Source organism: Parus major, chromosome 11, assembly GCF_001522545.3.
Source record: "Parus major isolate Abel chromosome 11, Parus_major1.1, whole genome shotgun sequence".
NCBI lineage: Eukaryota > Metazoa > Chordata > Aves > Passeriformes > Paridae > Parus > Parus major.
In genome coordinates, this window is record NC_031780.1 from 4,561,102 (window position 1) to 4,586,382 (window position 25,281).

The 25,281-nt window shown below is 40.9% G+C and overlaps 1 protein-coding gene across 2 annotated transcripts in view; it reads right to left on the reverse strand.

Annotated features, from left to right (window-relative positions):
* Positions 1-2,183: 2,183 nt before the first annotated feature.
* Positions 2,184-25,281, reverse strand: part of GAN (gigaxonin) — a 28,875-nt gene continuing 5,777 nt past the window's right edge. Inside the window, exons 2-12 of one of the 2 annotated variants that reach the window (XR_004499081.1) lie at positions 17,371-17,485; positions 16,187-16,537; positions 15,503-15,720; positions 14,502-14,623; positions 13,821-13,933; positions 12,594-12,743; positions 12,129-12,265; positions 11,515-11,643; positions 5,483-5,592; positions 4,447-4,747; positions 2,184-2,534 (exon numbers count right to left, since the gene is read on the reverse strand). Coding sequence is in view for 1 of the 2 variants with exons in the window: in XM_015640111.2 (XP_015495597.1) it covers positions 4,566-4,747; positions 5,483-5,592; positions 11,515-11,643; positions 12,129-12,265; positions 12,594-12,743; positions 13,821-13,933; positions 14,502-14,623; positions 15,503-15,720; positions 16,187-16,537; positions 17,371-17,485 (1,627 nt within the window). In the remaining variant the exon portion in view is untranslated. Of the gene's footprint in view, positions 4,748-5,482; positions 5,593-11,514; positions 11,644-12,128; positions 12,266-12,593; positions 12,744-13,820; positions 13,934-14,501; positions 14,624-15,502; positions 15,721-16,186; positions 16,538-17,370; positions 17,486-25,281 lie in introns of both variants that reach the window. The other variant, XM_015640111.2, reaches the window with a different exon arrangement.

Consider the following 25,281-nt stretch of genomic DNA (forward strand, 5'->3'; position numbering starts at 1 on the left):
CAACAAACCACTGCTCTTTTTTGGAACACAGTGAATTTTAAGCATCTCTGTATTTTAGTATAACAGGTGAATTATTGTTATACACAGAAGAACCCAAAAGTTTGGCACTTACAACAACTTGCATTTGTTATTGCATCCTCCAGTCTGCATGGCACGTGCATGGTAGCAGAGCCCATGCAGGCTGCACAGCCACAGCATTTATGGAACAAACAGAGAAATTGCAGTTAAACCAGGGGAAAAACCTCCCCAAACTCCTCACTCCTGTACTTGTGCATTTACTGAGTAATGCAGGCACCAGAAATATTGCAAAGCAACCAAGCTGCCTGGTGTGTTCTGGAGGGGGAGTTCGCAAGCCAGGCGGTTCAGTAGCTTTGATAAAAACCTCTTATTTTCATCAAGATCTCTGCTCCTGAAGGCAGGCTGTGTGCCAGGCACGTGCTGTGCAAACACCAGGGACACAGCCTGACCACAGCTATCAGCAAGCTGATTTTGAGCTTCTTTTGGTTTCAGATTCACCTCTGTCCTTTTGTCTAATTTTGTATTAATCTGCCTTTAATTTAAAGGTGAAGTACCCTCAAAGCTACAGAAATTATTTGACCAGAAGCAGCTGGGTTTACACAGCACTTGCACAATAACTAAAATTTAAGGACTAGCTGACAAAATATTTAAGGACAACCAGACCTTGCTATGGTACAGCAAAACAGAAGGCTCTTCAGGATGCCTCTTCTTCAGGTTATAAAACCAGAAAGGGAGAGGATCTGAAATCCAACCCTGACTCTTTAGGAGTACAAGCATCTGTCAAGGCCAGGTAAGGAACAGAGCCAGGCCAGGCATGTGCCTCCCTCAAAAACTCAAGGCATTTATTTTATGAGAGCAACAGCACTTTACACCTTCACTTCTGTAATCCCTCTCTGCTGTGCAGAGCAGCCACAAGACTGCAAGTGTAAAACAAGCACAGAGGACACTGCTGTGTGCTTACAGTAGCATGGTTTTTTCCCCACACTTTTTCCCTAAAACTGACAGTTCCAAAATTTTTCCAAAATTATCTGTGGCACATGAAAAAAAAAGGAAAGAAGCTTTTCTTGGAGGAATTGTGGGAAGAGATGGAGTGAGGGAGAGAAAAAAGCCACCACTCGCCCCATCTTCCACAATTCCTACCCCGTATTTGGTGATTTTCTGATTTCAGTAGCTGGGGTTGGTCCAATTCCTCAGCAGGGAAAGGAAAAAGGATGCAGAGGCCCAGCCCAAGTGCCTCAAGCTCAAGGTGGCCCAGCCAATCCTCATCCTGCATGGAGAGCTGTGCAGGACACACATTCAGCCACCTGTGGAGGACCTGGCTGAATGTCAGTGTCGACTCATGAGCTGGGAGGAATTAAGGCCACTGTGCCAAGCAAGGACAACTTAAACAAGTTTCAAAACTGCCAAACCACCTAAAACCCCTAGACTGCAACTCAGAACAATTCCTGAGTTGTTTCCCATGTGGTTCAGCCATCATGTGCAGGGGTACACAGTGCCAGGAGAGCAGGGACAGCTGAGTGATGGCATTTACCAGTGAACCCAGTTCAATCTACAGCTGTTTGCACATTCAACACGCTCAGCAAGCTGGTGACCTCCCTCATCCCAGTACCTCTGCTATCACCACAGCCTCCCTCCCCTTCTGAAGTCAACCATCCCTCTGAAAAGAGAAAAGTCAGATGTCAGCTGTACCTCTTCACTCCTGCCCCAACACTGGTACAATCCCTGGAGAAAGGGAGCCCTGGCTTCAAAGCCTTGCTCCAAATTCAGAGGGAAATCAAGCCTGGTTATTGCACAATCCAAGGGATGCACCCACAGATCAGAGCTGGACAGACAGACAGACAAGAGTCAGACCCCAGAAGACACATCCCTTCCCTCCTGCACACACAGAGGCTAGAACAGCTCCCGCATCAGTCCCACAGACAGTGCAGATGGGGAATGGTTCCAGCCCCTTAGGCAAGGCCAAGGAAGCCAGTTTTGAGATCTCAGGAGTGCCTAAATCTTCAGCACGCACCCAAAACCCCTGGAGAGCATCCCTGGAGACCTGGGCCCTGGCCACGTGGAACGTGACACGAGTACAATGTGCTCAGAAATTCAGTTTGTGACTGGTTCAGGTACAGAGGCTTAAACTTCTTGGTCAAATCTCACTGAGTGCATTCACACCATGCTCCAATCACCAGCAGACTTGATTTATTTGTTTTCTTTCAAAAAAAAAACAAACTAAGAACACCTAGTGTTAATCCTACTCTAAGTGTAAACATTTGGTTCAGTAACTTGAACTGCAGAACACTGCTAGAGTATTTACTTGTATTTATCATGTGCATTTATCACTTACGTTTTCTGGATGCTGAATGCCCTCAAGCGTACTGGGGAGCTACAGGGACTCGGGAGATAGCAGCTGGCAATATTCTGAATAACATTTTCGGAAATTTTCCAAGCCACTTAGAAAACTGAGCTCAAAGTGAAACAGATACTTAGGAACATTCATCACTTTTGATTATGGGATCTTGGCACTTTGTCTGAAGAAAAAAAAATTGATCCATGTAAGATTTTTTAAAAAAGGGAAGTTTTACAGATAAACTAACTTGATTTATTTCACAAGACAGCCAAGGATGGAAATAGTGGTTCACATTTCTGTAGTAAAGCATTATATATAAATTTAAAATCTAAAGACATATATATACACACACCAAGTTTACTGCAATGCATAAATATATAAACTTTTTAATATGCCAACTAATATAGGTCAGAAAATCAATGTATATAGTTCAAGTTTTGCAGCACTTCAGCATTGTAAAAAATTAAAAAAAAAAAAAAAGAAAAAAAAAGAAAAAAAAGTAAATGGATTGGCTGCTACCCCTTTCCCCACCCTCCCACACTCCTCTGCTCAGGAATCAGAGTAATTCCAACCCCACATCAGTGCTATGGAAGGACTGACAGAGGTATGTTTCAGAATGGCTCTTCAAGGACTATTTAGTGAAATACCAATATTTTGAACTAGTTTGGGATCATATTTCAACACATGTAAGATGATTTCAATAAAGATGATGAAGGTTTACACAAACACAACTGAGGGCAGAGTTTGTCTTGTCTGAGGTCCACAAAGTTGCAGAGTGGAAAGTCTTGTATGTAGTTATAATACTGGTTGTACAAAGTCTCTTTTTCTGAAGGGCAGGAGGTATTATTTCTATTTTCCACCTCTCCCATTTTATTCCTTTTAAATAAATAGAGGCTATGTCCCACCCATCACAACAATGAAATCAAAAATTGAGGTAAAACTGTTCTACCAGCTGATCTTGACTACAAACAAAAGTCAATTAAATATCACTACGGATGTAAACAAGGCTTAGTAAGTAATAAAATGCAAGATACTAAGTTCTTCACTATAACCACACCATAAAACCCAGCTTTCAAAGTCAGACAGCAGTAAACAAGACTGTACTGTAGCACAGAAATCAATAGTAAACCAACTTTTGATCCCAATTTAAAGTCACTGTACAAATCATCCTTAACTCTTAGTCCAAAACCCACGTTTTCTTCAAAATAAATATATCCTTGTCATATTTCACCTTTGTTCTAAGAGACATAAAATGCACCTTTCTATGATGCTCAGTCTTAAAAACCATTCTTAGCTTGAAAACAATCTGAAGTAAAAAGGAACACAATCTATTTAATTTGTCCTTTTGCTCTCACCAAAAGCAGCAATCATCACTAACTGTTCCAAACATGTCTTCCCTTTTCACTTCAAGGAAAACAGCCACCAAAGCCCACCCAGAAACACACGCCACCCACCTGCAGACCAGTTCATCGGGCTACTCGAATGACAGAGTAGAAAAAAACAGTTTACTTCTTTGTGGTGTACTATATCCATTTTCTGGGGTGTATCCATTTCATATTAGTCCATTTTATATATATTAAAAATATTTGTCGGAATGAAACCATTGCAAATGAATGAAAAAAACCGTATGTACACACCTCCACCATTTTTTTAGGCACAGACCTTATCTTTTGAGAAAGGACTAGAAATAAAAGGTGCAACGACCAATACCTCCTGTGGCCTCATGCTCCAACAGCAGCACACCAGGGAGGTTGGTTATTGTGTAGCTTCTGCGTTACAGCTATCCAGTTCCAGATAGCACATGGATTCGTATCAGTTCCCCGCAGGGGAAATGCACCTGAAATCTTTTTTTTTTTTTGCTTTTCAATAAGCTTTGCCAAAGGAAACTGATTCCCACCAGCTTCAGACACAAAAATCCTCCTTTGATAACACGGTTTAAACTCCAAATGGTTACAACTGAAGGTGTTTCCTTGATTTCCCCTTTTATTTTCCCCCTTCTCTTCTTTTTAATGTGTACTTAAGTTATTTGTTCCCAAAACAAGTACTGAGACTCAAGCTTTTGTAAGCATTTAAAACAAAAACAGTTACCATACCAAAGCACAGCATACAGTGTAAGTTTCAGCTGTAATTTCTCAGCTTTTCCTTTAAATAGAGCTAGATTATGGTGGACTGCACAGAACTCTTCCAGTCTCCTCCCCTGGCAGCACACGGATCACGGTGAAGGTACGCGGATGCGGAACAATCCCTGCTGCAGCTGCAGTCGGAAGAGTTTGCAGTTGGCGATCCGCAGCGCTGCGCAGCCCGTCCGCCGCAGGTCTGAGGGGAACAGCGGCTTAGTGCGCTGCCAGGTGCCCGTGCTTCTCTTAAATTCCCTAACATAGTCATAGTTTGTACCTGAATTAGGGGAAAAAGAGGTGAAATGTTTATAACTCACTGCAGCTGCCACCACGTTTAACCTCTAGTAAGGCAAATACATGAACGAGAGCATGCACAGGAACACAAATCAGTGTCCAGATGGGTAGTGGAAATCACCATCAAAAGGGAACTACTATGACATTTCTGATCTACCAAACCAAATTTGGAATTTTGTCTGCTTATATTTTGGAGAAAGCCCTGCTACACACTCCTATATGTACACATGGCCACAAAAGTCTTCCAAATCTCTTTTACAGAGCATGGCCAGATGCTGGCAGCTGAGAACTGAGTATGTTTGATAGCACACATCTGTCTGGTGAGAGCCAAGAGTCACTGCCACGTCCATATGAACCACTGGATGATGCTCCTAGAATGCAGAATTGCCTGTTTCCCACTGCAAAGATAGGAGTTACAACCTCAAGCACTAACAGGTCCTACATTTAGATAAAAGCAGTAACACACTCAGCCTTGATCTCTTGTGGTCTTCAAACTAATCAACCAAATCAACCCAACGCTCAAAGCACTGAACTTGTTACTGAAGAGGTCCAAAACCAACCTGTGGTGTTTCTGGATGTCCAGCATAATCCCCCTGACCCACAGTGACAGAACAGAGTCCCAGCCTCTTATTCTTAAAATGTTCAGTCTCATCAGTGCTAAGTATTCAAAATATTGGAAGGAAATGAGCATAAAGAGGTTTTTAGTCCTGGTTCTGACCTGTATCGAGATCTCCAATCACGTATATGCTGGCTCCGATGGGCACAGCTCCATACACAAAAGAAGAGCTAGTTGGGATACATAGGTTCTGGTCATTTAGATAAATCCACCTGTAAAAATAACAATTAAAAAACAGGATTTAATTTTTAGTGGGCACATTTTAAAAAATAATCCAGAGTCTTTTTGCAGCTGTAATCTTTGACTCAAAAGCAGAGTAATACATATTAATTTGTTATGTAAAGAGAACATTGTATAGTCCTGGTTTCTCCCAGCAAGGAAAAGCAGCTAGTACTGCTGTATCCTGAAGTTGCTTAATTTCAGAATTGCTCCACTCATCTGTATAATCCACCTATAATAAATTCTTCTTGCAGCCACCTGGTGTGACTTTCTGGAAGAGAGCAGGCATGTTAGAGAGCCAACAACAGCTACGCCAGTCAATCTTCCCTACTGAGAAAATTTTAGGCAGTTTTGTCTTAAAATTAGTCTTTAAATTGTCTTTAAAATAAACACATATAAGCTTTAATGATCCACAGTAGGGGAAATAACAAATTGCTGTAGCAGAACCTTGTTATTAAGCAATGTCTCCCCCATATAATTCTTCAACTTCTTTAGTAGTGCTTTATTAGGGATAACGAATCCTTGCCTGCTATGAAGAATGCAGCACTTGGCAATGCTTAACTTCAAACAACCAACAGAAGTCTGGAAATCAAAGTGATGATGGAATTTGGAAAAGAAATGTCCTTTATCTGGAATTGCCACAGACCTTCCCAATCACATATTAGGCTCATTTCAATCCCTCTCCAGCTCCTACAGTAATATTATAATTCTGCTGTGTTCACTGTAAGCACAGGCTCATCTCAACACCATATCAGCCTGATCTTTCCACTGAGTGAAAAGCAGTTTTCCACACTGAAGCCTTTGGAAAGCTGGTAGGAATGTACTCCTCATCCACATGAGATACTGGTTTATAAAGAGGTCCAAGAGTTATCAGCATTCTCTCTGTTGTTCTGAAATAAATTCCTACAAAATGCTGCTGCATCTTTGCAGATGCTGTCACAGTTACCATGTACAGACCCTCAGATGTACAAGTCAAGGCCATTTTAGGGGACTGCTCCTACCCTTTTTATTAAATAATTTACAGAGAACATGAAGGTCTGAGAAACCTTTGAAAATCATCCCAAATATTTTCATGGCCATACCAGGTTAATTTGAAAGAAAAAGTAAGAAAATGCCCTCCCACATACTGCTGATTTTGAAAATTCTACATCATCTGAACTCCTGATTCAGAAGTAAACCACTCTTCTGGCACTGAAGGAGATGCTGCTCCATATCAATTATCTTGGAGACAGAAATCAATTTTTAAAGGGCAAATGAAAGGATTAGCTGTCCATTATTTTGTCTGTGCTGTAGACTGAAGGATTAATGCTCTGTGCAAAGCAAGGAAATGGTTTGTAGCTGTCACAGAGGAGGACAGATGAACTAAGGAGAGAAAAGGAGAAGTTCTCTACACTGGATCAGACACTCTCACAGATCAAAACAACTTGCACCGTATTTCATTAGCTTCCTTCCCTTACTGTAGGAGGAGGACACAGTATTTTCACTGCTTTTTAGCAGCAAGTGACCTAGAATTCTGAAAACTGAGTAAGTGGCAGAGAAATGCAGAAATAATTTTTTTTAATTTATTTTTTTTCCAAAATGATTTTTTTTTTAATTCTAACTATAGGATCAGGTTAAGAAAAGGAAAAAACTCAAATCAGGAGTTTATCTGCACTATATACTCTGGGTTTTGGAGTTTAAACAAAAAAACCTAAACCCACAGGATGAGACCCAAGCATTTTCCTCCTGTGCATCACCAAAGGACAATATTCAGCTATCTGTAGCTGCTTGTGAAAATTCATCCTCAGGCTTTCTTAACATGTATACTTTAAAAAACAGGCACTACTTTTCAAGAACACTCACAGCAGCTTTAGCAGTTAAAACTAGGAAGGAACAAAGACAGGAAGGGCAAGGGGTCACGTTTCATCAGAATTTGACTAAGCTCCAGCTTAATGTGGGCTGTGCCTGCTGTTTGAACAGTATGGAAAAAACACCATGACCAAAAATTCACAATCTTCAGGAATCTGAAAACAGTCCTTGGAACAGAGCTCTTGCGTACTTCCCTGGGATGGCTCCACTCAAAACGAGTCCAAGAGGAGCAGGGGGAAGGCGAGTCCTGCTGCAACCACGGGCAGAAGTGATGGCTCCGAAACTGGAACAGGCTTCCACCCAATTTAAAAAAAGAAGGGAAGGAATCCTGATTTTTTTCAGCCTTAAAGTGAGTCAAACAAAATGATCCATCCACACTGCTGTAATTAACATGTGGGTGGGGGGTAACTGCTCTGTTTCCAAGTGGGAAGTAAATAAAGATGGGATACAGAACCAACATATTCCAGACACGTCACCTCAAGATCACCACAGCTGAGAAAGGAAGCCTGGAAATTAATGAAAATCCATGTTCCTCTCATCTGACAGTGCTATCAGTCAGTGTTCTCATTACATGTGCATAAGCACTTGCTTTTAATGAAATTCCTGCACACTGACTGGAAGAATGTTGCTAATTACACATACTATGTTACATGACTAGTTCACTAGTTATATACTGCTGAAAGCTCTTCCTTATTTTTATGACGTTCCAGTAGCAAAAAGGAACACTGAAAAGGATATTTTACCAAAGTACTGCTTCTGAAAATCATCTCTCACTTTTATCCCCCTCAATACCTGCAAATTTTTGTAATCATTTTTTGAATCATGAAAAGAAGGAAGAAATCCTACCCTCTTACAGGCCACCAGGGAAAGGTAGCAGTGGCTATACACCAGAAGATCTTGCTAAGAATCCTAAAGTCAGTTTGGGCTCTATTAAATATTTCCAACCATCCCTGCTGAAAAGAAAAGATCTGAGGATTTACAGACATCATCCAATTCCCCACTCATTTATGTGGTGCAAAAGGTGCATTATAAATTATGAACTCTGATAGAAAGAAAGTCTGACCCATCAAGGTCTTGAGTATGCATTTAAGATTTCCTGCTTTTTATGGAGCAGACCAGCACTAGATCACTGAGTGAAGGGTACCTTCACATTTCCATCTTCCATTTTCACATTCATTAAATCTGTTTTTAGCTTGATCAATATTTAAAAAAACAGGATACAATGCACACAAAGCTCAATCTACAGCCTTTGGAAAAAAATCTACATCCTGCAAAAACCCTGCAGTCTGACATAGAGCTTTTTCTATCTTTGGGTTCACTTAAATCCACTCATGCACATGACTCTAAAGACAGGCTGACAAAACATTTATTAATTGAAAAATCTCAGTTACAGCAGCACTTCAAGTATGAGAATTATTTCCTACATTACCCTGTTCACATTTCATGTGGATGATACTATTCTGTCTCACTTCATTTATTTTATTACTTGTTTATACAGCACAGCTTAACAGGAGTCTCAATGTTTATTTTTTTGCTAGTGTGAACATCTCAGCATATCCCCAGTCTTTGAAAAGTCTTTGTCATGGTTAAGAATAACAATTTTGAAAGACTCTGCACTGTGAGTTATTTTAGAGTAAGTTACTGTCAAAGTAAACAATATTAAACAAGTCCAGTCCTTTAATCCAATTCAAGCCAGAATTATGGCAGCTTACATGAATTAATATGTTTATATACTGATGTGAGTACATCCTTAGACATTCACACAGGAGTAAAACCTGTAACTCAGACACTCAGACTCTGGGTGCCTGGGATGATGCTCAACCCTGTGCTCTGGCCATGAGGCCTGAGGGACTCATGGAAATTTGTGCAGGTGACACAGGCGTGCACGGCTGCACGTACACCATAACCAACACCATCCCACTGAACTCACAGTCCAGAGAGTTCTCTCCATCCACAGAGAAAGTGAACACAATGGAGTTCTGCACTTAAAAACAGCTGGAAAAACCCACAGCTCACTACAAAGTATACAATATTGGCACATATTAAAAAGTCCCTGTGAATTTTGGTTTGAGACTGCCTAGAACTGATCTGTTACACAGATCTCTGAGGGTACCGAAACCTGGGAGAACTGACAGACCCTGGAGCTGAGTGCTGGAACATAACACAGAGACACTGCACCCTCTTCTGGCTGCAGCACCCCTGGGCTGAGCTGGGGCCTTCCAAACCCCAGGAGCACCATGCCCAGGGAGCAGCTGCCACCATCCCAGCCTTCCCTGGTCCCTCACCTCCACAGGAACACCCACAACCTGTGCCCTGTCTGCAGGTTCATGCTGAATTAAATTTGTAAGCTCAGACTGGGCAGTGGCAGAGCAGAAAGGCAAAGTCTGATATCTTGGCTTCCCTCCCCATGTGCCTCCTCCATCAGCTCCATCAGTCACCTCTGCTGCCTCCCCTGCCCCGTGCCAGCACAGCCCTCACACCGCACACCCAGTGCTCAGAGCAACTGGGGCAGCTGCAGTTTTACCACTGGAACCCTGAAAGGCCTCGGGGATGCCACCAAGCAGACACAAATCCACGCCACTGTGGCAGGTGTGGGTGCTGCAGTCAGCAGGTGGCACCACGGACTCACCTGCAGCACCTGGGCTGGGCCCTCCCAGCTCCCCAAACTCCACTTTGTGGAAGCTCAACCTGCATCAACCAGCAAAACAGGTTTGCAGCCCCTGCTGAGGAATCATGAGCTACAACCTTCTGAAGAACAGAATCAGGCTGGAAATACTTCAAGTAAATCAGCTGAAAATAGCAAGTAGGAGAGAGGGGAGCACTTCTTTCCACAGTTCTTTCCTTTCCAAAGACCTCTTGCAAAACGTTAATAAACCTCTACCATTTCCCCAGCCTCCAGAAGGCTAGCAAATGCTAAGGGAGAGAGCATCAGCAGCAACAGCCCCTCTGATCTGTCTGCTTCCTCTAACCAATTTAAAGGATGTTTTTCTTCAGCTTCATTTGATTATAGCTAGTTTAGGCATCACTTTGAACAACAGAGAAGACCTCTTCATACAGAAATTAAAGTCTCTTTACAACCATATCTTGCAAGAAAATTATATAATGAATTTACATCCACTGTTCTATTTTTGTGTCCTTTTATACAGGTCACTGTCATAAATCAGTCTTGATCTTCTAACAAAGACATGCTAATCTCCTTCACTTGTCAACAAGCCTTGAAACATCTGACCACAAAGTCTTTTTAAAATTTAATTTATGAAAGAAGAATAATCCAATTTACAGTAATATGCAAGAAGAAAGTCACTGGAAGAACCAAGTTTGTCAGTTATGACTGGAGAATAAGGTGACTAAACAAAAAACTCAGTGTAAGGTAACATTTTGAATGGTTACCACATATAGTAAGGTGGATTCCACTACCAGAGCCAAGAGATAACAAATTAAGTAATAGGAAGCAAATTCAAAACAAACAGAAGGAGATGAGCCATGCAGTGTGGTGAGGTGGCTCTGGGATGTATAGCATCCATAGTGTCTTTCCTATGGCAAAAGCCTACATAGGTGTCAACAGCTCTAAATGCTTGGAATGGAAATACATAACATTTCTTATCTCTAGCTTAGAAATTCCCTAAGCTGCAAATCTTTGGAGAGAGGATTGGATCATAAAGAAATACCCCTTTCCACACATACATTCTTCCATAGGAATCATTTAGGTTGGAAAAGACCTGTAATGAGCACTCAACAGGGAGCTGTGGGCACTGTAGGGGTGGGCAGCAGTACCCTGCACTTGGGGAAATTGCAGGGGAAGAACCACAAACACCCTGTGTGACCAAGGTGCTTCTCTCCTGTCCAGGGGCACTCAAGACCCACATGGTGGCTCCAGGGCTTTAGGCTTGGCATGTTAGAAGGAAAAGTGGAGAGGATGGGCCTTCAGAAATGGCCATACCATGTCACAAAGTGAAATGACAGGTACATGACACAGACCTCATGTGCTTTGGAGTGCAGGAACAAGGGGTGAGGGAACAGGCAGATGACTGGATGGCAAATTATCTTCTAGAGCTGCAGCCAGTTACCTTTTAAACTCATCGTGATAAAACTCCGATTTGCACGTCACCATCTCACTGGCTTGGCTGTCATCACGACTCCTGACCCCACCAAATACATAAAGCTCAGAGGCAACTCCACAGGCCACTGCCCCAAATCTGAAAATCCAAATGAGGAAAAAATATTAATGCAATGAATCAAAACCCTTTTGCATACCCGTCTGAACTTTCTTCATATTTTTCTCATTTACTCATACACATTTATTATACACATATACAGATACCTTAAATATCCAACAAGATGAGTAATGGATATTAATTGTAAGCACCTAATTCAGATCATAAAAGAAAAAAACAGTAAAATATTTCTGTCTAAAAATATTGTGAAGTTCCAATTGAACTACAATTTCTAGTTTTCATTTTTTCATCAGGGAACTATTGCTTGTATGTTTCTACAAAATTTGTATTTATTGCTTGGATGCTTGTCTTTATTCAGCCATATGTTAACTACAGGCTACCATGACTCAGAAAGACCTGGTGAGATTCACAGCCCATCTTCACAGATTCATCAGCAAAAGGATACTTTCCTCCCATCAGAGCGCTGGAAAAGCAATCTAGTCCCACCCCCTTCCACTTTGCCTCACCTCCTCTCCTTGAGAGGACAGATTGCTGTCCACTGCTGAGTCCTGGGGTCGTAACACTCCACAGATTCAAAGAGTTTTCCATAGGAGCCTCCACCCATTGCATAGATTTTCTTCTTCATAGCTGCATAGCAGCCAATCTTATGGAAAAAAAGAAAAATATATCTAAAATGACACACAAATGCATAGTATTGAGAGCTCAAAGCTGTCTATACACACACACAGACTCATTTGGGTTGCCTGTACCACGTGTCAAACAATGCAAGACATAAAAATGCTCAGCCACGGTTTTGTTTTGGGGTATAAAGAGAGAAGCTGCTCACCCTCATTTCATTTTGACACTATTTGCTACAGCTTCTACTTGAAGCAAAAGATTAAAATACATATTTTTTTAATATATATACATACATATATTTGCATTAACTGTTTAACAAGAAGCAACACAATTATATAGGATGTAGTTTTTACCTTTCTAACCATGGTCAAGTCTGGCTGCTTGGTCCAGGTCCGGCTATAAATATCATAGCTCTCCATAGAGATCAGCTCCCTTTCACCATCCTCACCTCCCAGAATATACAGAATCCCATCAATCTCTACCACACCAAAATTATGTCGTGCCTAAGGAACATCAATAAAGTCGACATTGAAAAACATAACTGCCATTGTGAATAAATTAATACAATCTTATTTTTCAGAGTATCTGTCTGCAAAGTGCTATTGGTATTATGCCTGGCTTTTGTTTTGTTTTGTTTTTTTTTTTAATGGTAAAGTCCTAAACACCAGCATAAGATTATTAATTTAATCAACTAAACAAAACAAAGGGTATCAAAAGAAGAAAAAAAAAGAAAAGAAGCAGAGCAGCAGAAGCCAAAGAGACCACACAGAAATCAGAGAACAGAGCTTGGCAATATTTCAGTTCCCATAGTGGTGGTCTCCACAATGAGGCTGTTGCTTTCAGGTCTCTATAGCAGCTAAGCCTGGACCCATTCTCTGTGCAAAGGCAGCTCTTCTATTTTGTATGTATGAGCCCAGCTATGCCTCAGTCTCACAGCAAACACATCACAAGCAGGAAACTTAATGCATCATAACTAAAATTGTAGCCAAATTTACATGCCTTTGTCAACCAGAGATTGCAAAGAGGAAAATCCTGTGGTAAATAACTTCTTAATAAACACCTTGTGCTGATTTACAAAGATAAAAACACAGGTGTATTAAGGATATATGTTTACAAATAACAAACTGTTACTTTTTGATGGAATGTAATTATGAAGAAGGAAGCATTAACTCAAACCAAACCTAAATATGTCTGTGCAAGCCAAGTTCTGTATGTTGGCCAGTCCTCTGTCCATCTTTTCTGCACAGTCCGATCCCTTTGTCCATCTCAGAGGTCTCTTGTTTTAGAAGGCCAGTATACGCAGAACATTAAGTATACTATAGGACTGATTCATTATGAAATTCCTGAAATTTTGTAGTTCATCTTATAGTTAGCTCTTCACCAATTGTTTAGATTTTCCAGATCCAGCAGTCAGCATCAGACCACAAGAACAACAGGATATAAACAGAAGTCAGTCTGTAGCATGATTTTGAATGTGTAAGATGCAAGCGACTGGAGATTCAGAATAAAATTTTGCAGAAGAAAAGGAACATTTTGCCAAAGTAAAAACTTAAATCCCAACAGTTAGATAGAGATCTTGCCTCATGCATTGGTGGTAAGGAACTCCATGAATTGGTGTCTGGATCATATTTCTCTCCAGAGCTTAGCGTTCCCTTGTTTTCATCCTGACCACCAAGCACAAATAAAAATCCTTCTGTAAAACAAAATGGAACATGATCTTAAGAACAGGACTCTCAAGAAGAGCACTCACATCTGCACACTGAGCAAAACTACATGACTGGCAAGCTGTATTCTGGAATTCACTAAGAGATCTAGACCAGTCACAGGTCAGACTCTGAACTGGAGAAGGTAAAGCACAGTTACATCTGACTCAAGTCTACCCCTGCAGATACCTTTCAACATATTCAGTGATGCAGCAGCTAGAATTTACTTAACACATGAAATACTCCTGGAGAGACAGATGTAGCAGATTCCCACAAAAAGTTGCAGGAATAGTGATTTTAAGACACTCAGATGACAGGGATTTTCACAGAATCAAGTATAGTTTTGGGCAGACAAAGGGGAAGCATGAAATAACCCCAGTGCAGTCAGTCTTGAAGAAAATACATTATTATTATTATTATTATTATTATTATTATTATTATTATTATTATTATTATTATTATTATTATTATTATTATTATTATTATCTGTATGTCAGATTTTGAGGCACTGGTAAGTTTTCATAACACTGACTTTACAAAGACAAAGTTCCCCTTTACCTGCTGACAATACTCCATGATTGATCCTTGGAATACTCATAGGAGCAAGTTCAATCCAGAGCTGTCTATTGGGATCATAAAGAGGACACATACACCGCATCACTGAGGTTGGTTTCCGTGATCTGAACACAGGGTGGGGAGGGAACAAGCAGAAACAGAAAGACAAAGACAGAGTTTTACAAGTTCACTGTTAACACCTCATGTTCAAAGCTTGCTCGTTCTTGTTTTCAAGATCTATATTCATCATGTGGCATTTCCCTGGTAAGCAGAAGACCCCCAAACCAAATGTGTAAATTGAGTTTGTACAGACTTGGAGACATGAAAAGCTGATTCACTTCATTCCTACTGTATCTGCCTGTAGCCTTTTTTATGAAGTTTGAACAAGCTAAGAAGAACCGACAGAGAGTATTAGTAATGTCTGAGTAAAGTGATTCACAAACTGACATGCAAAATGTTATCTGAGTGGTTTCCTGCACTTCTATAAAAGAGCTAACATCTAAATGCTAGCTTTATTTAAACAGGACAGAACCCTCCCTTCTGCTGCAGGGGGTACTCAAGAAAAGAAAGGGATTATTATGTAGAATGTGAATTTTCACCTTATCTCAGATGCACCAATAATGACTTTTGTTTTTGGAACCACATCTATTATAAACAAAACAGTTTAAAGCACACATTCTTTACTTCTAAGTTTTGTTATAGATGATTGTCAGATCATCAGAAATGATTCTGTGTTTAAGTTTATTCAGTTTAAAAAAAAACCAGCAAACACTTACTGAACAAACAACCCTACTCTAAGTTTATTACCCATTGAATGTCAGAAACAAAATAACTATTTATTACTGAATCATCCCCAAAGGTATTTTAGGTGTGTCTGACCAACCTAAAACAAACTGAAATGCTAGAGTAATAAGCAATAGGTGCACATATTCTCTGCACTCTGTGTTTTTGGAGTGCTGTGAGTGCTGGCACCGGGGCCAGCTGTGGTGCCACCGCACACTTACACTCTCTCTTCCCCCCCAACAGTCACGATGCACTCGGAGTAGCCCCGGGGCTTGAAGGAGGCCAGCATGGCCTCTCCCTGCTGCGGGGGTGTCAGGGGGATGTTGTTGCACTCCTTGACGATCTCACGGACCAGCGGCTCGCTCATCATCTGCTCGCGCAGGTAGGCAGCGTCCAGCCCCGACACCCACACTGCCGACATGACATCCTTCATGTGGACCTGCGGAGGCAGCAGGGACACAAAATCACCCCCAGCACCGAGGCACCAGGACGTGCAGATGCTTCTGTGTTTAGCAAATACTCGAGAGCTTTTGATACTGGCGAGCAATAAACTACACAACACAGTGTTAGTAAGAAAATGCATCAAAGTCCTCCAAGTTTCTCTATAAATGTGCTATTTTTGCTTTCCCACCAAGATTATACCATCAAATACCAAAATGGTGCTTTTTTTCTTAATGTTTATCAAATAATAAAGGCAGCAGATAACGTATCATCAGCACAGCCTTTTACTTCAATGCCATGGTCTGCATTTAAAGCAAAATTCAATAAATTCTATAAGATTAGTTCTGAAAGAAACAGATCTATTTGAAATAGATTAATATAGTTCTATCTAACAGTTCCCACTGCTTTGAATGAACGCTCCGATTTGCGCCATGTTCAAAATACAAACATTTGGATGTCCTGACCTTTCTGGATTCTGAATCATGAGAAATCCACCTAATCACCGCTTCAAAGACGTATCTTTCGTTTCCAACATTGAGCTTTTCCATCGACAGCACTTCTTTCAGTTTTTGAGGAGTCAGTTCCAAGAATTCCTCTGTGCTGCTGACATCTCGAAAGTGAGTTTCCAGATACTCTGAGGCAAGGTAGTGAACATGATGCAAACAATAGTGCAGTGCAAAGTCCCGAATACCAATACAGTTCTCAGCAGCTATGCAACCTTCTAAAAACTCACAGCAGAGAGTTTTTAAGTCTGTAAGCAGCAGGAGATCAGCTGCCTGTACCACATCTTGGATAGTTTCTTCATTTAGCCTGATCTGCAAGAATTAATTTAGAAGTTATAGCTACTATCACTCATTTGTTCCATGACATGCCTGCATTCATTACACTCATTCTCAGAGGCTGAAAAATGGAGTATTAACGCCAGTGTAAAAATTAGGAGAAACTGATATGATTGCTAACCATTTATTAATTATCACAGGGTTGGAAAGGCTTTTGCTTGACAGAAGGTGTGAAGCAGAAATTTTGGGAAGTTCCTGAAGTAACTAAGCATAAAATTGCTCATCTCATTCAGGAACCTAAAATTAATTTTGCTATATTAAATAAATATTTTTTTAAAATACACGCAGGAATGAATTTCAAGCCAAATCTGCCTTTTCTTTTTCTCCTGAATGCTAAACTCATTCAGCAATTTCAGTCTGGTTCCAAACAAACAGGACACACCAACTTTAATGGCTGCTAAGGCTCGTGGCAGGCAGATCTGAGAAGAGGTGGGCAGGAGGGGCAGGGAGGGAGAGTGCCTGGTGTTCTGTAATGCTCAGTCATGGGGTCTGCACCTCTGTGGCTACCAAAGCAGTCCTCTGCCACCACTGTCAAACACTGCCTGTTTTAAAGCAGGTTACTCAAGGTAGCCACTAATTTTAACACAAGCATTTGACGCTGACTCTAAATTTTAAAGTCCTCCCTGCTGCACAAGAAGAGCAGAGACAATTCCTGCAGAACCTACTGCCTCTACTTCATATGCACAGTCCACTCTGCAGAAATTTTACCACAAAGCTTTAAACATCTTTCAGGATAGCAGTGTTAAAACTCAAGTTATTTAACCAAATAGTCCAAGTGAGGTTTAGGTTGTTTTTTTTTAATACCATACCTGCCCACTGAAGATGTAATCTAGTATCTCTTTCATGATATCAACAGATATCCCTTCGAGTTCAATCTTGTACGTTGAACCATCATCCTTTGGAGGATTGTAATTCAATTTTGTTCTAAGAAAAAAGAAAAGAAAAAGAGGAAAGTTCAAAATCCAGGCATTGCCTGCTGTCAGTTTCTGAAGAATCTGACGTCTCAGAATATGGATCTTTCGAGCCACAACAGAGATGTTAAAACCTTTCAATGTGCCTTGAATTACCACGTAGGTATGGCCTCTGATACTGCTCATCACATCTCCAAACTGAACAAATCTGTCAGACTTGCAAACTACCCAGGCCATCAAAGAGCCAAAGTATTTTTTATCCCAGCTCATTCATCACAAGCATTCAAAAACTTCACTCAGACCTTGCAACAGAACAGAAGCCCTGCTGACAGATGAAACACAAGAATTTGCTTTGATAAAGGTGGAAAAAAACCCAAAGCAAAACAAAACCAAAACTTTTTTTACCAAGGAAAAAATAATTAGCGTTAGTAGATGTGATCAGAATATTCACTGGCAGCACAAACATTTGGACTGCATTACCATTTTGTGTAGTTTATGATGTTATCAGCCTAATGCTGTGCCTGGCTGTAACCAAGCCATGCACTCACAGTTGCAGGAAACAGCCCATGTGCTGCTCAGCAGAGCTTTAAATATTCATCTACATCAGTGGACACTTCACTTACAAGCCATTTCTTTAAACATACCAGGAGCACTGTGATGTGTCTGTGAATAGAATGGTGGGAGCTAGGGGAAAAGGTGAGGAAGTAATAATAGCACAGCAGACACTTTGCTTTCCACCAGCTGTCAGTGCAAACAGTTCTTTCAGGAGAGACAACCTTAAGTGTTCAAAAGGGAGCAGCATCCAGCAGTCTGGTGCAAACAGCCACAAGAGCTAATAAAAGATATTTTTAAACATATTTTTCCACATTTTGGTCAATGAAGAATACATTATATAAAGACAAGAAAGTTTGTTTCACTACATCTGGGTGTATATATAGTGACCTACATCTATACCACAGCACACTAAAATGAAAGCTTTTTAAACTTTTTAACATTCATTTGAATATATCCTTAGATAGAATCAGTTTCTTAATGTGAAAAGCTGTGGCTTTGCTAAGCTGAAAGTGCCCAGCCTCCTGCTATCCACACTCATGCTAAGCAAATACATAAATAGGTCTCAGCTAAGGGCAGATTCTGCCTCACTTACTCATATTGGAATAAATTAGTTTCTCACAAAGTAAGCTGTAACTCACATCAAATAAAACCTAAGTCTGTAAGGAGCTATTTTTAAGTGTGAATAAGGGCAGTAATTTTAGCCCTTCAGCTCATCATACTTGTGGTTCTGTCTTCACATCCCCTTTCTGCTCTGCAGAACACCCAGAGGTAGCGGTGCACCAGGGCTGGGGCTGCTTCCCCCTGTCTGTACAGCACCTGGCACAAGTTACAATACAAATAACAACAACAACCTGGCGTGGATTAGGAAATTGTTTATTTCCTAACACTTGGAAGGAGATTAGGAAAATTATGTGACACCTATTAAAGCTCATGCTGCAATAGCAGGCACTGATTTACAGCTTGTCAGCTGAAAACTCCTGTCCCAAATGTACATTTCCAGCAGAACGTACAACGTGTACCTCAACCCCACCATCCTTGCCCATGTGCAATGTGCATTTTTCATGTCTGCATGCTCCAAACCAGCCACAGAGCATATACACACAGAGCAACGTGCCTTTTCACTTCTAACAGAGCAAAGGCTTCTTTACACACATTTTCAAATCTATCCAAACTACCTCCATTTACACTTGAGTTCTGGGATTCTTGGTTTGTAATAAAAGGCACTTCTTGTTTCCTAGGATGAAACTGTGTTTTCTTTTAATTGAACATAAAATGTATCAAGGTTCTCTTTTCCTTAGCATTAAAGACAGACTGGATCTCACAGAAGTCAGGTACCTGTAAGCAGCTGTTATGATCAAATACACAGCAGTATCTCCTCAGAACCCAGGGTGTCCAACACAGTGTGGGGCTTAAAACAGGTCCAAGGCATACAACAAGCATGTTGATGCCAGCATTAATGGGGAGATTAGGGAAAGGACTCGTGCTAGTTATCATTAACTTTCATCTCAGCATCACCTGTACACACCCAAGCTAAATCACCTTATTGCATGGACTTTACACTGGCGCCTCCTGGTAACAAGAAAGTGTTGTTCAGGGCTTTTGGGTCTTATCAGGGTAGATGTTCTAATTACTGTGTACTTTTTCAGGCATCAACAGTTCATAAGCTGAAAAGAAATTACCTAAACCCTAATGCAAGGCCAAAACACAAAGCAGAAAAATAACCTTGAGAACAAATCAAATTACTTCAAAGTTAAAGACACTACTATCCAAGCAAACATTCAACTCATGAAAACACTCCCCAGCTCCCAGATCAAGTTTTGTTCCTATCATCTGTCATGGGAAGCAATAGTGATACATCTGTCACATGATTTTAATTTGTTGGTTAATAAAATACAAGGTTATTTATTTCAGTACAAGTACTTCTGAGCTATGCCAAGAGAGCCATTCCCAAAGGCAGCTGGAGGTACTCCTTGTCACTCACATCAAAACTGCAGGACAGCTACTGGCTGTTGGGAAGAGGGGAGGAAAAATATTATGCAAGGACATACTATAACCAGGTTTGGACCTGGAAAAGTTTAAGAAAAAAGAATCATAAGTCCAAATGGAAAGAAAGCTGAAGGAGGAGAGAAAAGTAGGAGATGTGCAAGCAGAGGGCGAGGAGCCACATCTCCTCTTGCATCACCCAGCACCAGCTGTGACCTGCACCCACACCTCCCTCACCAGCAAGTGAGGCCTGAGCATCTCTGTCATAACACACAGAAACAGAACAAGAAAGTTTCCAAACACGTTTGTTCCCAGTTCAGAAAGACAATGGGCAGCTCATAGCGAAATACTTAACCCTTGCCCTCTATCAAATTTAACTTTAGAAAATAAAGTTCCCAGTGATGCTCAAGCAGAGGCTTTCCAATCTGTCAGCATCCCAGAAGGAGGATGCCTTCTTTCTGCCACACTTCTCCTCAGGGTGATTTATTCAGCCTGTGATTTGTGTGGCTGAGAGCTGGAAGTGGCAACCGGCAACCCAAGGTGCAGAGATGCGCCAGCTGCAGCACAGCTGCTTCCAACACAGGCATGTGGCAGCTTCCTACTGCAGACATTTCTAATTGCTTTAAAAGCACTCCAAGCTGTCAAACCACAGCAGAAAAGGCTGCCTCAGTCTTAATTCAGATGGAAGACCAGAACATCAAGATCTAGAAGGAAATAACCCTCCCAGCCAGGAGTTGGGAGCAGAGCACAGCCAAGACAGAGCTGGAGGAAATGAAACAAGGCAACTTCATCCTGTTGTCTCAAGTAATTTAATTTTGAGCAACTTGACTCCATACACACTTTAAAACAATAATTTCCATTTTTTAATTAAGACCATGATTGTAAGTTAAAGTTGCTTCCAGTAACATAAACTGTTCTATAAATGCTCAACATCCACCCCAACATCTTGTGTCTCGTCAAGAAAACTGCTGGCATACACAACACCTTGGGCCAGTGGCATGAGAACAAATGGGTTGATGTTGTGTTTTGATGTTGTCTGTGTGACAAATTTAGAATCTGCTGTTCCACATCACTTAAGGAATACAATCCTAATGAGTCATCTGAAATGCTCTACATGAGGCAGAATGAGGATAAAAGTTCCAGTACCTCCTCTGCATATGTAAGCAGTATAGGCAAGGTGAATCCTCAAAATGAAAACACCTCAAGAACTGATGCTGATACTGCTAGGAACAACAATTTACATCTAATGAAATAAAAAAAATAAACAAAACAAAAAAACAAGGAAAAAGCAAACCAACAGGTAAATTAAGAGTGTCCACAGTTCTTGTTAAAATTAAGATGGAACTTCCAACTTACTGTAACTTTGAAAGAGCAAAACAAATCAAAATACAACCAATACTTCTGAACACACAGTCAATCCCTGTGAAAGCACTGTTGTGGGATAGTTAAGATTTTTAAGGAGTAGGTTCTAAAAAAAAATCTATGGCTCTGCAAACTTGGTTTTCTTACATTTTACAGTTGAAAGTTTACAGGAGGGGAATAATCACTTTTAAAAATTCAACTAGATGAAACAACAAACAAAATTAAAATTCAAATTAAGAACTTGGCCACCACCAACACCACTTGCTTTCCTGAGTCAGACATAATTTTGTGGGAATATTTTAATCTTTGAAATCTCTGCCTTATCTGTAAACTATTAAGAAAAGACAATTGATGTGTTTTCAGTATGGCCACATAAGTTATACAGAGAACAAGAGCACAACTCTTGGAAAGCTTTAATCCTTAGAGTGCAGGTATATTGGAACCTGAACAAGAAAACACCTGTCTGCAAAGACTGTGCCTATGAGAATGCTCCAGACCACATTGACCACAAGTAGACTGTTGATACTTACAGTGAACAGCCATCAGAAAATCTGACAGACCAAAAATCATCATAAAAACAGACAGACACTTTGAGTTTGATGCTCTGCAACACAAAACTTTTACCTGCTCTCACGTCACCGCGGTGCAAACGCAGTTCGCTGACCTACTTACACTGCAGGGTGCCAGGAACCAGGCTGCAGGAGACAAGAGGGAGACACTTGTCTCTTGGAAAGGAGCTGTCTTCCCAAATTAATGATTTTGCTCCAGATTAGCCATTAAGGGCTGGTCTACACATGCTCTGCCAGTATTGCCACACTAGCAAACTTTAATACTCAAGTAGCAAAGCTGTCCTTCGAAACCAGAGGGCAATAAAATCAGGGTTTGATGATTTATCCTTTACCTGCACCAGTGTTTTGGCCCTCTCCAGAGAGCATCAGCATTTTAAAATGAAGCTGGACCTCCAACAAATGGTTCCAGCAAAGACATGCACCAAACCTAAAACATGTTAACAAGGATGACTCAGTCCCAAAAATGACAAGTGAGTACTTGGAGATTTTGCATCACTAAGGAGAAAACAAAAAAAAAATCTGTTTTGATGCAAACATAAGGTCAATTTAGTCTCCTGGTCAGGGCTTCCTCATGTAGCTTTGAGTCTTTCAAGTACAAGTTTTCCATGGTAAATCTAATTAAGTCCTACTTAGGACTGGCCATTTTAATGGTCAAGTTTTTCATTTGTCTGCCTTTACCCTTGCAACATTTTCTCCCATAAAGGCTGGTCTTTCTACGTGCAAAAAAACCCCTTAATAATCACATTATTAAACAGGTCAGACATAAAAACATGATGCAGCAGTTCACTCCACCCACTGCCATCCTCCAAAAAGATATTTTACAACCAAATCAGAAGGTTTCCTTTCAGGTCGCACCCTGGCCTTTAGCACCACACATAAAAGCCAGTCTTCACCACACCCTGCAAAGGGTGCCAGCTCTCAGAGGATTTTGGCTGTGCCTCTCCTGTGTTTCTCTCCTTAAGATTATCTGTAACTCCAACTTCAGATCTAAAGGTAAAGGAGTCCATTTAACAGCTCAGCACAAAAACCTGCAGAAGTTGCTGTGTTTGCTTTAAGAGAAACAAAAACTGTGACATATAACTTAATTTTTTCAACTACTGAAAAGTTTAAGTCAGGCAAAAATGTGGATTCCCCCCTTTCCATAAGGGAACAAGGCAATTCCTTCAACAGCAGCACAGGGGACATGTACAGGGCTCATGGGCTTTGCTCAAGGAAGAGCTTGTTTACCATGAAAATCTGAAATTATCCTGATTACACTGAGCTCATCTAGAGCTAGATTGTAATCTAAATTGGACATCTACCTTCAACCAGAGTGTCTTGCCTAAACATGTGAGTTAGCCCTAAGTAGACAGAACACACACTCAACAAACTGCCAAGGATGGACCCTGGGAGTTCTCAGCAGCACCAAGGAGCTGATGTTTCATTTCACTTTGGCTTTGTTTAGCCAGCATGGAAAACAACCAAGCAACTGCACCAGCTGAGCTTGCAAACAAGTCAAACACAAGCAATGCAGACGAGCTGCTGGGCACCTGTGGTTTGTGCACCCTGCACATGGCACGAGGCACAGCTCGGGCTCTCCTGTGATGTGGTGGAGCAGATCTGGTTCAGCAGTCACTGTTCCATCTGTGATGGACCTTCCTGTGATAGAAAAACCTGACACTGGGTTAGAAAGGTGCTCTGAGTTTGGTTTTTTTCTGCTCCACTTGACATTTGGGTCCACTCACTGAACTGACGATTCCCAGCAGAGTCACACTTTTTAGCTAGAGGTTTGGAACCAGGACTTCCTCAGAAAAAGAAGGGAAGACATTTTTGAAGTAGAGTTTTAAGCCAAGAAATGAAGCGTGTCTTACTTGAAATATGTCTTCTTTCAAATTAACTCTACTTTTGAACTTGTTAAAAATGCTTTTTTAGAAGAAACAAGTATAGTGCCATACCCATGCTGCCAAATTTGCTGTTAAATATATTTATGAAATGCAATGCTGTGTAGCATGTGTCTAATAACCCAAATATTCCTGTAACTTACTAATATTATTATTATTTAACAAACACCAATAGAGCTGCTGGGAAAACTTGGATTAACCAGGTTTTTATACCTCACTTATCCTCACAACACATGGGAGGAATAAGCAACAGAGTCAGAGAAAGATTTTCATAATTGCTGGTAAGTACAAAGTCAAATGGACAAAATTTTAAGTGCACAATAGTATTGTAGAACAGCTGGAAGATGTGTGGAATCCAACTGAGGGAAGCACCGGAATTCTGGATATGCCCAGAGCTGGAAAACACAGATCAGCAAGACTTTCACAGAAAGCAATGCCATGGCCAAGAGGAAAAAGGAACCAGGAACATGGATTTCATCAGCACAGGAGTCTCCAACACAGAGCACTCCCCATGTCCATAAACAAGAGCTGCACCAGGCAGCCCACATCATCCAGGGGATGTAAACCAATGTGCCTGAGGACATAAACCAGCCACTAACCACATGGTATTAAGGACATACTTCCTTGACAGGGACAAGGATTTTCAGAGCTGTGCATAAGCAGTGATTAATTTTGGGTTTTTGGATGTATTAAGCCATGGCAAAGATAAAATATGAGAGGCAAAGACAGGAGTGGAGACTCTCCTGTGCATGGGTAGCACTACTTTGGTACTCAGTACCAGCACAGTGAGAAACTTCTGTACAATACTCAGAGTAAGAGTCTGAACTGAGTGAGGAAACAAATCCTTTCAAACCATTCATTACCACTCATATTTGTCAGTCCACCCCAGGAAAAAGTTCCTTTAGTAACTGCAGCTGAGACAAACACAAACAAAACAGGTTCAAAGAATTAAAAACAAACATTACCAAAAAAACCAAAACACAAGTCAAGCATTTCAGACTCATCAGCTCCAGACACATCAGCAACTTCAGAGCAGCCCTGTTCCAGCCACAAAACACATTCTAAATCAAGAAAAAAAAAAAAAAAGTTCTTTTAATAATAAAAGTTTTGCCAAACAAGGCAATTAACACAAGTGTAAAGGGAACCTACAGAGTATAAATTACCCAGACATCCCAAGCAGCCCCATCCTGCCACACCTTCCATCCCAGCTCGCCTCTTACGTCAGGCATGCAGATGAGCTGCACGTCTCCAGATACAAAGAAAGGACAAGAAATTTCATCTCTAGTTTTCCTGGGTAAACAAGATGCTCTGATTCCCAGTTCTCCCTTTGTCTGACATGTAGCAGCAGCCCAACTGTATTTTTTTACTATTTTGGGCTGGGTAAGAGCCTTATGGCTTCTTCCCTTCAGGCAATCTCTAGGGGCTTGTTGGAGCAGGAATATAATTAACAACTCCCCATT